We start from the raw sequence: 15,262 nt of genomic DNA, 5'->3' as shown, positions 1-15,262 counted from the left end.
ACCATCATATCAATCACACCTATCAGAGCTGCAACACCCTTATTATACTCTATATCCACAATCTGTATATGCTTATGGTGTGTCTGTGCCTGTGTTGGTGCCGATCGTTCCTGTGCATATTTATTATTTATATCATATCATCGAAGAATTACAAAATTCTTATTTGTATGAAGACTATGTGAGATGTTATAATGAGTAATATTATCAGTGGATGAGTTTTGAAGAATATCGACAGTATTTAACGCAACATTCTGGTGTTATTTTTGTGCCAGCAAATGAAGTCTTTGATCCTCCTCGTCATTCTACTTTTAACTAGATATTAGTTTTAATTATTGAACTATTATCAATTATATATTGAATGATCAATTATGTATTGAATGTTATTATGTGTTCAATTAAATGAGAAAAAACCTATCATCATTATGAAATCACAAAGCAAGACTAAACGACCGCCAAATTAGAGTCTTTGTGCATCATCCAATAGTTTATCATCACCTAAATTAATCTTTTTCTCCATCGTACCATATCCCAAAGTTCAAATTTTAACTTTTTCTTGAAAATATCAATATTTCCTTTCTTTTCTCCTTTACCATATCTACCAAAATTTCAAATATATTCCCTTTGCAAAGTACCAAAATTATCTCCTTAATCAACCCATTAAAGCCAAATCCACTCCCACCTAAACCCAAACCAACTTAGCTCACCAACTCAACTCTATCTAAATCCATTAGCATCTAACCCAATCCGACCCGTTAGCCTTAACCCTAACACTTTCTCCACTTGTTAGCCTTAAGTCACCTTGAACTTCAACATATCTAAACCTACCCTAACTCTAACTTGATTCCTTTTTTCACCAAACTCTCTACGCTAGCAACTTCTCTATCGATACTATCACCGCTTGTAGTGCTCTCCATTGACGCCATCATAGCCAGTGTCACTCTCCACTTGTGTCGACATCACTAGCACTGTTCTCCACCACCGCTGATGCCATCTTTTCTGAACTCCATCCATCTCCTGCTCATAGCCGCCTAACCTCATACGCCACCGCCACATCCTTATCAACTCCTCTTGTCCCTATGATTGGTATCCTTTCTGTAACTGAGGATAAGTCTTGACATCAACAAGATTTGGATATGAAATTTTATGTTGAGAGTGAAGGTGTCAAATCTATCCCTAAGCATAATGATACTTGGCTTGATTGAAGTGATTTGGAATGAACTCAACAGGTTAGAACAGTATGAGGAAAATCTCTATCCATTGCTCGAAGCCATGGATAAGTCCTATTATCAGGAAAATTTGGGTAAACCCTAGCTTGAGGGTGGAGGTGTGAAATCTATCACTAAATTTAATGATAGTTGGTTTGATTGAAGTAACTTGGAGCGATAGGAAATCGTTGGGCTATAATAGTATGAGTGTTGTAGTAGACACATTTAACAGAGACGAGTTTTTTTCTACGTAGGAGTGTAAACGAGCCAAATCAAGCCTAAGCCTAAATTGAGCCTATTTTTAAACCAAACTCAAGCTAACTCAGATCAAGCCTTGCCTAAGCTTGAAACTAAGCTATTTTCAAGCCGAGCCTGTTAAGCCTATATAATATGGTTATGGATATACTTATATATAATATTAATAAAAAAATTTATGAGCCGAGTTTGAGCGAGCCGACTTAGGCTCGAGCTTAAGCTCAGCTAGAAATTCAATTCGAGCCCATAAATTTATTTAGGCTCGACTCGGCCCAAGCCAAGCGACTCATTTATTTTGACACCCCTACTTTTAGTCGTGGAGATTGATGTGGACATCACTGGTGTGTTACATGAGCACATGTATCAGTGCAATTTCTCTTTGAGGAAGTTAGTCTTAGAGTCAATTATATTTATTATACATTTGTTATTTATGGTGTTTAGGATCATATTCATTTTTTTGCAGTAGTTCGGATATTATTTGCTTATTGTTATTGTAAGGTTTATATATAGACCAACTTTTTACTCACATGGGATTAATGAAGAAGTAAATTTAGGATGGAGACCTTAGTTTTACTCCAATATGAGTTTTAGATGTGAAACCTTAGTTTAGGATGGAGATATGAAACCTCATTCATTTCCTCTTTCTATCCATCATCATTCGCTGAACCCTAACGATCCAGTTATTTCACATTATTCATTTTCATATCACATTAAGGGTAAGTCCACAACCACCTTTGTAGGTAAGCCTACAACTATACAGACTTAGAAGTTCTTATTCATCTTAACCATCCATTATACTATGACTACATCTATCACCATTGATATATCTTTTGACAATTGAAAGCTTGTGAGATCCATCAGATTGGCATGAGGGAGAGAGAGATGAGAATGGCCTGTAGTTCCTTCTATCCAACACGAAACGAAAGGAAACGACTTCTGACTTTTTTTGTATCCAGGCTCCTTTGTGTGTGGAAAACGGTCTTTCTATGGTCCCCCAAGGGGGAGCTTCAAGGGACTGACAATAATGGACAAAAGACATTGTAGCTTTATTTGCTTTCTTAAGTTGATCGTGAGAGAACTAGACCTTCTCTCTTTCTGGATTGGTTCCCTTTCACTGCTTGAACCGAGGGCACATGATCCTTCTACCTGAAGCTTGAAGCTTTCCAATATGTAATTCCTTGTCACAAACAAAGAAAAGAATATCTCTGTGCTTGGTGGTTTGAGGTAAAGAGTTTTGTGATGTGCGGAAGGGGCAAGTGCCTGAAGTTCAAGGTCCGTTAGAGATGATTGATAAGCTACTCAGATTGAAATAACCTCAATTTAAATTTTTTGACTGTCCTAAAATCATCTTCATTAGGATAGAGTGCCTTAACGCTGTTTAGGGAATAATTGATAACCTGCACTATTAGCTGTGAGCCTTATAGTATGTAATGTGCAAAAGGTCTTTGTGATCGGTTAAAGAAGGTTGAGGAAGAAGAAAATCGATGGGTCAGTAAGAGCCTTTCCTTCTTTTTTCTCCCTCCCTCTGCAACTCCTGTTGCTGCCTTCACATCTCTCTCTCTCTGTTTGTGTGTGTGTGTGTGTGTGTGTGTGTGTGTGTGTGTGTGTGGCTCACATGTGTGTGCACACGTGCACCCATATTGACACAACTATTATATCAGCTGCATGGGTCATGTTGGTTGGCATGCTTGCAATCTTGGCTGTAGGTTGTTGACACTAGTTGTGCTGGTACCAGAAGAATCCTTGGATTAGTTACCCATTATTCCACATACTTCCCAATCTTAGGAACTTGCTTCTTTTTTGCATAGTTTTGCTTATAGTTTTCTTGCTGCATTCATATAATAATTTGTGAAGCTTTTGTGAGGAAACACTGTTCAAAACTGAAAAACAGAATCATGGACCGGTGTGTTGCTTATGCTTTTTTAAAAAAAAAAATTGGTGATTTTATCTTAAGATTAATCTTTTGTGAATAGCAAATTTAGTAGATATACAAGTGAATTTGCCACAGAGTGCAATTTAGCCTGATTTCACTAGCAGTATGGTTTTCAATTTTGAGACTTTATAATATTTGTCGCCTCTTATTTTCTGGTGATTTTATGTAGCTTGTGTATGTAATCTGTAGGCTCTTAGATTGAGATCAAATGAGCTAAAGCTTGAAAAGCAAGTGGAGAATTTAAACTCTGAAATTTCTTCATTCAGGTGAGTCACCTTCACTTTTTTTTTCATGATTTCATATCTTTCACATTAAATTCAATTAATCTAAGATGTTTGCTATTCTATTATACAGATTGAAAATTTGTGAACTCTTTTACAAACTAGGAAAAATGATTCTTTTATGGTGATAGTTGTTTCATGCTTAACTGAGAGTTTTATTGCTATGGTGATTTTTCCAAGCTAATTAGGAGTTTAAATTCCAAACTCTATTGTGAGGTATCAAGGAAATTAAAGATCTCAGATGAACACTGATTTCAACTCAACTTGTGATGGAGGGCTGCAGTGACTTATAAACTCAATTCTAAATACTTTAAAATTTTATTAAGTGATACTTTATATTTGTAATTTAGATTTTCTTGTAATGCAGACGTAAAGTGTCTATTCTAGAGAAGGAGCACCAAGATTTTCAATTCACTATTGATGCCCTGCAAGAAGGTCTTATTCTCATTCTCTACTGTGTGATCAATTTTTGTATTTTTAGATTTTCATTTTTCCTGCATAAATTTTATAATCTCGAGTCTCAACAATGTATATTGTTTACTCACCATTTTTGTTCTGTATTTTTTTTAGTTTTTTTTTTTGGGGGGGGGTGGGGGTACATTAGATTTTAGTTGTAAAAGTATCTTTGTGTCCTCGTTTCTCTCTCCATATTTGATGCTTGTAATTGTAATGTTAGCATATTTGTGTCACTATCAACTGGCCCTGATTTAGTTTTATTGCAACAGAGAGGAAGCTCCTGCAATCTAAGCTAAGGAAAGCATCAGTGTCTGAAAATGGCAATGAAGAAAAGAAACGTTACTCTGATAGAAGAGATGCCGCCACCTTAACCGAGGACTTGGGTACGAATGTGCTCCTTTTATGATAATGCACACCCTCTAATATCCCATTCAGTTTCACATTTTCTGTTAAAGATGCTGTTTGTCGGAAACAAAAAAGCACTTTTTTTCTAGAAAGATTAAAATATCTATAATATGTTCAATATAGTATGCATTTAAAAGATGTAGGAATAATTTACATACAAAAAGTCATAAGTTACTAGTTTTGTGATTTTATATTGGTTTGAAGACAGAATTACAAAATGAATTGTTTATGAAGAAAAAAGGCTTACTACCAGCAAAGGTGTCAACTGTCAAATGGCATGCAGCGCATGATGAGTTCCATGGTAGGTAAGCTATATTAGACTTAGTGTTAGTAAGAGGCATTTGAAAGAATATTCTTATAATAAGTTATCAGATGAGGAAAGTATGTTATACAAGCTAAAGATGGTATTAGAGACAAAAGCAATACTAATTCGAACAATGAAAATTGATAGTATATAAAATAAATAGAGAATATTAGAATATAAGAAATCTTTATACATATCTAACATCAATGAGATAGTAAACTACATTACGAGTTACAGAGGGCTAAACTAGATACCACTAAATAAGCTGATATATTCATTATACTGAATCCATGTAAGTATGTAACACATATTTCATATGGTCAATTTTCTTCAAACGCGGCAATGGTGCGAAACATGGCAGCTAAACTTGCCATTGCAGCTATCATGATCATTTTCTTTCAAATAATTTGTAAAAGTAGGCTTTGTGAATGGGAAGCATACATTTTTTATTGACAGGAATGAGATTCATGATAAATAACTTCATTGAAATAAATCTACGAGCAAATTTACGAAATTATGCATTAATTTGAATTTGATAAACTCGAATAATGAAGAATTATTTGGTAATGAAGTTATAAATGTATTTTGCGTCTTTGACTATTAAATCAAGAGTATTAGTAGTAAGGAAAAAAAAACTATGGAAATGGTTGTAGTGGATTCCTTATTTGTCTCCTAAATGTTTTAGTTCTTCAAACAGAAGATGTTGCTGCTTATTTTCTAGTTTTGCTAATTTTATCTACTATTTGATCCTATAAAAATTTCTGCAGGTGCTGGGCATTTGGATATGGCTAGAGGAGAGAGCAGTTTTCATGAAACAATGCTTGATAGCACCTTAAATACATCAGAAGATGTTGGACCATCTGCGTCTCTGGCCAGTAGCACTTCTGGTACTTCTGTCATTTATGAAGATACATCTGTTGGTATTCCACAGGATCAGATTAGAATGATTGGCAATATTAGTTCATTGATATCAGAGGTATTATCTTGATTCTCAGCAAAATTATTATTAATGTAGATGATATTTTCTTTTGGAGAAAATTTTCTTTTGTCCTCCTTCATTTCGAAACTTAAGATAGAATTTCCCCAAAGATAATAATAGATTCTGTTTAAAGTTTTACACCACATTTACCCAACACATTTACTTAAAACAACTTTTGACTATACACCATCGGAACTTGTCATTTGAGCTTGTCCTTTAGAACTCAAAATACAAAACACTACCCTCCAATATAGCTAAAACAAAAACCATCCCGGCAGATACCTCTTCCCAGTTTTGGATTTTGATGTGGACTGAACCCTTGGCAGTATTACCTTGTAAGAATGGCCTAGCACTTTTGCATGGCTCCTATCCTTGCATTCCTGCCCAACATAGGAAGTTCGAATTAATAGCAGATATCAAATTCATCCAATTCCTAACCTCAGATTGTTGAAATATCGTATTCCTTGCAAGCCATATTACCCAACATAAACTAGTCATCCAAATCCTCTACTTTTTTGAACTTTTGCATGCCTCCTATCCTTGCTTTCCTCCTGCTCCTCCACACCTTAAGTAACTGCTTCAGTATAGACTGAAGACCGAAACAGACTTCATCTTTAACAAATGAGAGACAGATCTCTCCTTTTCACAAAATAAACACCTGGTGTCTGTTACCCAACCTTTAATCTCTTATAATCTTATAATACCTCTGCTTTAGTACTCTAGCCCACAGCTAATGTTTTGACTGCAACAACTGCCACTGCCTCTTGGTTTAAAGAGCCACATTCATATACTGATATCTGAAATTCTCATTCCTCCTGTTTGTTACTTTTACAGACCTTTCCACTGCAGACCCTTTCTACAAAGATTTATGCCTTATTTGATCTATTTTCTTCCTGACCCAAGCTGGTAGTAAGAAAAAGAAGTGTTTCCTGTTTAACAAAAAATTACACTTTATCTGATCTGTTTAACGGAGATATATTAACTTGTGCTTTTTGTTACCATATCATGATTTAGTACTTTCTTTATTCAATAATGAAGTGTTGCTTATTTAACATCTAATTTGGAGTGCATTTGCAATTACAGTTAGCAGTGGAGAGAGAAGAGATGATGCGGGCCTTAAAAATCGAGTCCTCTAATTGTTTCATGTTAAAGGTACTATTAATATTAAGAGTAGAAGACTTGTTAATTCTTAACTTGGTTTATTTTATTCATTCATGGTATGAAATGGCTGGCAGAAATACCATTCAGAATGTGATATTTACAATTTCATACTAAGTTTTTTTTTTATAGTTATGCATACCTTTCTTAAGATAACTACAAAGGAACCTAGATATTGCATTCTGGATGAAAGTTAGACAGTCATTTCGTGTCACAATATGTTAGTGTACTTTTATCTCTATTTTTTATGAGGATCTATGCTTTTTTACTTACATCATATTGCTGGTCACTGAATGGTCCTAGGATAATTTCAGCATAAAGAACCAGATCCAGTTAGAACTTTGCGGTTAAGCTTGCTTTGTCAATGGCAGTAATATGACGAATGAACCCTGTACAGCATCGCAACTCTCTTTATTCTTGTATGAAGAAGACTTTGGTAGTAATCTAAATAGGAGATTCTCATTCAGAATAGAGTGGAATAGGAATAGAAAAAGCTAATTTGTTATTATTAACATGAGGGTTTTATTATAGGAATAGCTATTTCTATGTTTATTTGTATTCTGGAATAAGAGTGTCATTGTTATCTTTGATGTGATATAAATTAAAAATTAAAGAAGGAAAAAAAAATACTGAAATACCCTTTTTTTTTAATTTAAAGTAGATTGATGGAATAATGATAAATAAACTAATATATTTTATGTATGTAATGCTCGGGAGTTACGTATGCAATGTTAGGTTAACGTATTATGTATGCAATCTGGAGAGATAAATATGCGATGCAATGTCTGAAATGTAGGTATGTAAATGTTTATACAAATATATTATTATAATTTGAATATATTTTAATTTTATAAAGTATTGGTTTATTAATATTTATCTTTTTTTACATTTAATCCCATATATTTTAGAGTAAAAAATAATAGTCAAAGAAGAGCATGATTCAAGTATTCAATACATAATGTAATTATATATATTCAACACAGATAAACTCATATTGGCATATTAATTTCAGATGTTTTGATATTTGGGGAAAATTTTGAGGGAAATCAAATTATTTTGCTTTAGTTTCTAAATTTTAAAGAGTATTTTTCATACATCTAGCACTAAAATGTTAGATCTATGTAGAAAGACTTACAAATAATATATTTAGTAAAATTAAATTAGATCTATCATTTGTGCATCCCAAATTAATCTTTAAAGTTTAAAAAAATGAAAAATAAAACACCCATCCTAGCTAGCATGGCTCACGGGGCTATTCCACTAGCACAGTCGTGCCGGGTGTTGTGCCCTCATTGGCACAGTAAGTGTCAGTTGGCATGGAGTATGCCGATCACCATGAATAGCTTGGAATATTGCTAGATTTGATATGGCTTTCGTATGCATTGAAACAACTAAAATATATCTTTATTCCTTTTTACTTTGGGTCATATTTGGGTTGTATATTGTCGTATTTTCTGAATCCTTCCTTGGACAAGATTATTCCCTTCTCTAATTCTCCTTCTCTCCTTATGTGTTAACATTGTTATTCGACCAATCATTGGCTAATTTTACAAAACAAAGATAGATCTAACTATCTAGAGGGAAAGTGACCCAACTTACTTTCTTCATAAATTCACAACTTTTAACTCGTTGAGTAATTTAAATTTTATTATTTCCTACAATTTAAATATTATTTTATGATTTTTCTGCATTTCGTATTTTTGTTTAGAATTTGAAAAATAGCTTGATACTGAAATAATGGATACAATGGTCAATGCATTTTATTAGGCATATCTGCATCGCCTGAAATTAACAAAGTATTTCGGGTTTCATACCAATATAGTTGCCTTTGTGCCCCTTGTTTCCTGGTTAGATTTTCTGTGGTGGGGAACATTTTGGGAGAATCATTGTTTAACTTGCTTGTAACTAGATAAGAGAAAAGGTTATGCAAGAATATGCAGATCTTTTCTCCATTGTGGCTTGTAGGTTTATTATTTATTCTCCATTTATTGTTGAAGGACTTGAACAAGGACCTAACGCAAAAGCTGGAGGCTCAGACGCAGAGGCTAGAGCTTTTGACTGCTCAACAAATGGCTAACGAGGTTGTCCTGACAAAACCAATCGACATGCACATTATAAATGATACAACACAATATGCTGATGAAGGAGATGAGGTATGACAATAGAGTACTGGCTTCCATCTAGAATTTTCTAGTTTTGATAAATTTTTATCTCAGTTGAAGAATCTATCAAGTTTTCTTATTCACTGAATTGCCTGTTGAAGCAGGCAAAATACAGTTAAGGTGAATTGGTCTGTCCTGTTTTCCTTTAATATATCATATTGGATCTTCAGTTGTAGATTTTCTTGATACTGTAAGCAATAATCCTAAATCTGCTAGTCATCCCCATGTGCTTTGAGTATAAGATATCCCTCTAAAATTTCAGCTAGCGGAAACGGCACAACTAATATTTTAGTTGATGCAAAGATTCTTTTGTTCAAACAGTCTTTTGTTATTTTTTTGTTTTAAGTCAGTAAGTCAGATCTTTAAGTGCAACGGATAACCTATATGTTGACATTGATTATGTAACATTTTACTTTACACTTGTCATAACAAATTATATTTTTTAAGCGTCAAATTTCTGCTACCTAGTTATTGTTGTCTTTTTTACCAAAGTCATCGTTTGTTTACATTTTGATCAAATTCCACTATTCTTCATTGAAATTTTTTCTTGTTTCATGATATTCTCATTATTAACCAAAGCAGCTAATTAACTTTATAAATACTACTTTAATTTGCTAGTGATTTTTAATGATGAATGCTGGTTTTCTTATTTTCTTGATAAAGCAAGAAAACAAATCAAAGCTACAATGCTCCAGAAAGCTGATTTAATGATTTTGAAACTAGGTGGTTGAGAGGGTGTTGGGCTGGATAATGAAGCTTTTCCCTGGAGGTCCAGCGAAGCGCCGCACTAGCAAGCTTCTGTAATGGAAAAAAAGGAAGAAAGTTTAATATACGGAGATAATCTTCAGTAATTTTTTGGTGATAGCCGGCTTCTCCATCTGTATATCATTCCCTTGACTTCTGTCATTATTTTTTTTCTATAGAAGATGTAATAGCAGGTGTTGTTTCCATAAAGCAATGTGGAAGTACACCCTTTGTTGGGAATAAACGAAACGCCCCCAATTATTCTTTTTTTTTTCTCTTTATTTTTAAGCCTTTGCGGTCTTTAAGGGGGGTAACGCATGTTAAGTTGTTATCTGTTGTATTCATGGTGTTGCATGTTCCCTCAATCCTTGGTTGCACTGTGTAATTTGTAGCCAAAAGTTTCAGTTCTTGGCCTGAAAATATCCCTGGCTTTCTTGTAGAGGCTGTCTGGTTTAGCCAATATTCCGAAAATTTGATTCTAGAATGCTACCAGGGATGATAATGAAATCTACTTTATATACAAGAATGCTGGAATTCCTATGGGTAGTTTTGTGCGACGCCGAGTAGATAATATTGAATCCACAGTTCTTGTTTTCTTACATTGTAGATAGTATCAGCATCTGCAGGTCTGCGCTCACTTGTTGAATAGAGAATAAATACTGAGCTCCCGTTCACCTGTTTGGAATAAGAATAAACTTATTCTAGAATAAGTATTATAATTAAATAATATTTAATATTTTAATATTAAATTTATATTATATTAAATATAATTATTACTTATTATATAATATTAAACTAAATATTAAAATAACTTAACGCTCTGGTTATTTGTGGAATAGGAATAGGCTTATTTTAGAATAAGCTTTCTATTATGAGATAGTAATTAAATAATATCTTACCTTATTTTAGTATATAAAGTTCAGTAAGATCGTAGTTGTAATAAAAAATTATAATTATGGTGTGAGCTTATTTTTTGTTCAGTACAGATTTATAACTCCACGTTGTTTTGTAGTATATAATTATTTCATCGCAATGCATAATTATTTTGCATAGAGTGCAAGATTCTTTGGCTTATAATCCTATATTACTGCAATATTTTTTCTTTTCTTTGTGGATATATGAAGCATTTAAGTCCACAATTATAATAAAAAATATTAAAATTTTAGATAAATTTATATTACTACTACTACAATAAGTAAATTAAGGGTATTTTTGTCATTTGATACAAAACTTCACTAATTACCAATACAAATTAATTATTCGTCAATACTTTAATATTAACTTTATGTCACATAAATATAATAATTACTCTTTATACTAGTATTGAACTAAACATTACAATAATTTATATTAGTATTAACTCTCTTCTTCTAGTATTAAGAATTAGAATACTTATGTCTATTCCTTCTTTATTCTACATGAATAGAGAGGCTAAGGAGTATTTTGATCATTTGGTATAAAAGATCACCAACTTCTCAATACAATCTCACTATTAATACATCAAATATAATTACTGCTCCTTATGTTAGTATACAATTAAATATTAGAATAACTTGTACCTACAGTATTAGCTCTCTTTTTTTAATATAAAAAATTAAAATAACTTTTTTAGAATTGGCCACAAGTACTTAAGTAAAAGATATCTCCAGATGCACTCCCTACTTTTTCTGGGTACAGATTAACTCTTTAAACTTAAAAACTCTCACACTAGAGGGTGTTAATGAAAGACAAAATATTTCTTAGAGGATCTAAAATTGATCATGGGACTGTCACAGCATTTTTACAAAATAAAATCTAACGGACAATAAGTGAAAGAGGCATTTTGCATAATTACGAGAATTAATGTCAAAATATAACCAAACGTCTATGTGAAAATAGATAACAGTTCAAGGGTTATAGGTGCAATTATCCCTTAACTAAAGAACTAATAAACATATAAATGTGCAACTCTTTGTAAGTTTCAGAATGCAATAGCACAAATACAAGTTTAAAAGTATATTCTACATTTAAATACAGAAAAGGTCTCTATAACTGATTGATGATATAGATCCGTGGCCAAGAAATGCAATGCTAGCGAAGGAGAGAAAACTCTCTAGACTATGAACCTATGGAGGCTATAGAAGATATAATAAGAGTCAGATCTAGGAATTGGACTTGCCAAAAAGTATATAACAAAGGGCAATATTGCATAGTTGTGTAAATTGGGTAAATTACAAAATCCACAAGACTAGTTGAACAGAAAAATATAAACACATCCGTAGTTGTGGATCCATAAGCATTGCTTGTGGCTTCAGCAAAAAAATTTATTCCTTTCTAAGTATGAAACTGCAGCAAAAGAAAGAAATGTTAGCTCAACTTAAGCCAACTAGTGGCTCCTTTGTTCCAGAATAAGATTAAAACTTTGTGCATCATAGAAAATGAAAACTAGTTACCTGATTGTTTTTAAGGATAAGACAGATTGGTTACTTAGTGTTATGTGTAGGAACACTTAAATAGAATTTCGTGTTCTTGAAATCATCAAGTAAGGGATTATATCCGTCTTTGGTCCTTGTCTTCAATGGCAAACCAAATTCTTCCATGAAGGCAGCTGCTTCAAGCTAAATTGAACAGGAATTCAGAAATAACATATCATAACTTCATAAGCAATCAATTCTCAAAAGTTTAAAAGGAAGATACATAATTGTTGATGCAATATGTTGTTAACGTTGAATAGAAGGATTTATAAATAACGAAACAAAATATTTTCATGTCTCATGGGGAAGAGCATGGGCTGCAGTACGAATCTAGAGTAGTGTTTTGAAACATAAATTAGTCTTTTGTGGAGGATGAAGAATTGGATTGGAAGTATTAATTCTCAAGGGAGAAATTAGGTTTTTATTTCTTGCCGCAACAGGATGTTACAAACAACATTTAATAAAAAAGAATAATCAACAAAACAAAAATGAATTACTGTGATTGTCCGTCTTTTCTTCACTGGTTTAAGTGATCGTGTCTTTGCCTGCTCTTTTGACCAACCAGAGCAGCTATGGTCAATACGCTCCAAAAGCCAGAAATCTGTAGGAAAGAATATATCTGTCTCACCCTACAAGCAAGAAAGCACCTCTTATAGGTTAGATATCAAGATTTCATAGGCCAGATAGGGAAAATTTAAAACATACATTATCATCACATCTAGCAACTCTACAAGACATAGATACAGCTCCCCAATAACTTATCTCACAACTTACGATAAGTTGCTGATGTCATATGGATATACAGCTTAATAATATAAGATGCATCTTATAGACAACAAATTGCTATCTGATAAACATTGACATAGGAAGTGAATTAAAAGAGGGTAACAAAATTTCTCAATTTAGAGGAAGTGCTAACCTAATTTTTCCAACAGCAAGAACCTTGTCTATCAATGATGATATAGTGTAGATATTACCAATATATTACAAACAAAAATAATCAAGTCCTAAGAACTTCATCCGTGTAAATAGACATTTTGCGCACAACATTTGCACTCTCTAGTTATGGAATTCCATTTTGAAGCATAAGAACAGTGAAATGATTGCTTTCTGTCGTGAGAAGCAGACAAATTTAAATTTATAAGTACAAAAATAGAATATGCAAGCAAGTCTGAAGTTTATGCATAGCTACCAGGTCACTCAAAAGGAATTTTCACATATATGCACTATACAAGTTCTTATTTAGTAAAGCTTCTGTCGAAACAGAAATAAAATATATGCCTACAGAACTCATTTTTAGTTGTTTACATAAACCCAGCAGAAGTAATTTGCAGGTAGAAAAAATTAAAGTAGAGATAATAACATAAGGAAATACAACTTATGAACTCGATCCACATTGTAATAGATTAATAAGAGAATACTGATGGAAAATATTTCACTTATCTATCCCATCTAGAGTTTGATAGATACATGCTTAAAAGCACTAATTTAAATAAAATAGGGCAAAGTTTAAATTACATTTACATTTGCATACCTTTGCATCAAGGTAGTTGCAATGATCCAAACTGTTCCCATGTTTCTACAGCATCAAATAGCAAAGAGATGAAGTTTATGTAAGTGTTTAGAAGCCAACTGATTGTAAGAGAAAACCAAATATGAAGATGCATAAAATATGGCAAGATTCTTTGGCGTTGTTATTGCAATTATGTATTGATAGCAAACTCATGTAGAAAAATACTTGTATCGAGTTGTACAATCTTGGATCATGTATATGATCAAGGCACAATACTAACAGCAGACTGATTTAAACAAAGAAGACTAAAATAAAGGAGTAGAACAAGCCAGTTCAGCCATGTATATGTATCAGGCAACATTCGAATGCTGGATCTTCTATTGGTTTTATAATGTCTAAACGACGATTGTACGACCTTCAAACAGTTTTTTGAGAATGTAGGGTCTCTGTGTTCGAAGAGCATTTGAAAATCGTATAACAAAACAATAAAGATTTCAATACATCATTATAACTGTAACAGGGTGCATTCGAACGCCAGCATAAGAAACTTGAAGTACATTTAAGGACCATTCAAACGAATTAGTGGGCCTTCGAACGATGGGCAGCATCAGTTTTGGAAAGCTGCTGTTTCAGTTTCAGACAGGATTTTTCTTTGCTGATTTCACTAGCCTGAACTGGTAATGTTATTCCTCACCTATTTAATGATCCCAGCAGAATTCTCAAGATATCCCTCAGATCTAAAGAATGACGATTCTCTAAGGAATACCTTGTGAGCAGATCAAAGTCCGAGATCGCTTCTACTTCAGCGTTTAAAATTAGCATCTCGGATGGGCTTCAACGACTACTTTTGTTGCAATATGTTCAGCGTCTAGCAACGCAGTACAACATTGGTGATCCTAGTTGAACGACGCCAACCAGAGTCAATCTACTTTCCTGGGAGCAGTGCATTGTGCAGTTTAGCGCACACATTTTTTTTCAATCAATAGCTGTGGATGTCTGGCAATGGGGATTGTAAGTTTTCTTGTGACCAAGATTTACTGCAATATTGATCCGTGTGTTATCAGATTTCTGGTTTTTCCACTATCAAAACATCTTCACTTTAAAAAATTGTTGGTCTTCGTGATTGATTGTTTTCCATATCTAGAGTGCCTAAGTAGTGTAGTCCCTCACCCCAAAATTTCAGGTAAACATAATAATGTACAACTAATATAGAACTATAAGACTTCCGTAAAAATAGAGAATAATAAATAATAATATTATAAATGTAGTCATATGTCTATCTTAAACAATTTTAACAAGAGCCCATCTAAATAAAAGAAAATTTGAGTATGAATTGTCCTCAAGAATTGTTATATATCCTTTGACCGACAAAAGGCCACAAGACCCGCAGGGTTTCTAAAGCACATGCATCAGG

General features: G+C 33.2%; 2 protein-coding genes across 7 annotated transcripts in view; one reads left to right on the top strand and one right to left on the bottom strand.

Moving 5' to 3' along the window:
- The window catches only part of LOC140791769 (protein BLISTER), a 29,053-nt gene extending 18,732 nt beyond the window's left edge, over positions 1–10,321 (top strand). For 3 of the 5 annotated variants that reach the window (XM_073142412.1, XM_073142413.1, XM_073142416.1), the window contains 8 exons: positions 3,583–3,659; positions 4,042–4,109; positions 4,400–4,513; positions 4,744–4,836; positions 5,607–5,815; positions 6,902–6,970; positions 8,974–9,129; positions 9,862–10,321. In XM_073142412.1, the coding sequence (XP_072998513.1) occupies positions 3,583–3,659; positions 4,042–4,109; positions 4,400–4,513; positions 4,744–4,836; positions 5,607–5,815; positions 6,902–6,970; positions 8,974–9,129; positions 9,862–9,942 (867 nt within the window). In that variant the 3' untranslated portion in view covers positions 9,943–10,321. Of the gene's footprint in view, positions 1–3,582; positions 3,660–4,041; positions 4,110–4,399; positions 4,514–4,743; positions 4,841–5,606; positions 5,816–6,901; positions 6,971–8,973; positions 9,130–9,861 lie in introns of all 5 variants that reach the window. The other 2 variants (XR_012109629.1, XM_073142414.1) reach the window with 2 other exon arrangements.
- A 1,501-nt stretch (positions 10,322–11,822) lies between these two features.
- Positions 11,823–15,262, bottom strand: part of LOC140792708 (protein arginine methyltransferase NDUFAF7 homolog, mitochondrial) — a 48,770-nt gene continuing 45,330 nt past the window's right edge. For both annotated transcript variants that reach the window (XM_073143864.1, XM_073143865.1), the window contains 4 exons: positions 13,870–13,914; positions 12,833–12,964; positions 12,315–12,479; positions 11,823–12,207 (listed from right to left, as the gene is read on the bottom strand). In XM_073143864.1, the coding sequence (XP_072999965.1) occupies positions 12,345–12,479; positions 12,833–12,964; positions 13,870–13,914 (312 nt within the window). In that variant the 3' untranslated portion in view covers positions 11,823–12,207; positions 12,315–12,344. The remainder of the gene's footprint in view (positions 12,208–12,314; positions 12,480–12,832; positions 12,965–13,869; positions 13,915–15,262) is intronic.

The sequence above is a fragment of the Typha latifolia genome, chromosome 7 (genome assembly GCF_019914945.1).
Source record: "Typha latifolia isolate L0001 chromosome 7, TyphaL0001v2, whole genome shotgun sequence".
Lineage (NCBI taxonomy): Eukaryota > Viridiplantae > Streptophyta > Magnoliopsida > Poales > Typhaceae > Typha > Typha latifolia.
This window is presented reverse-complemented; position numbering and strand designations above follow the sequence as displayed.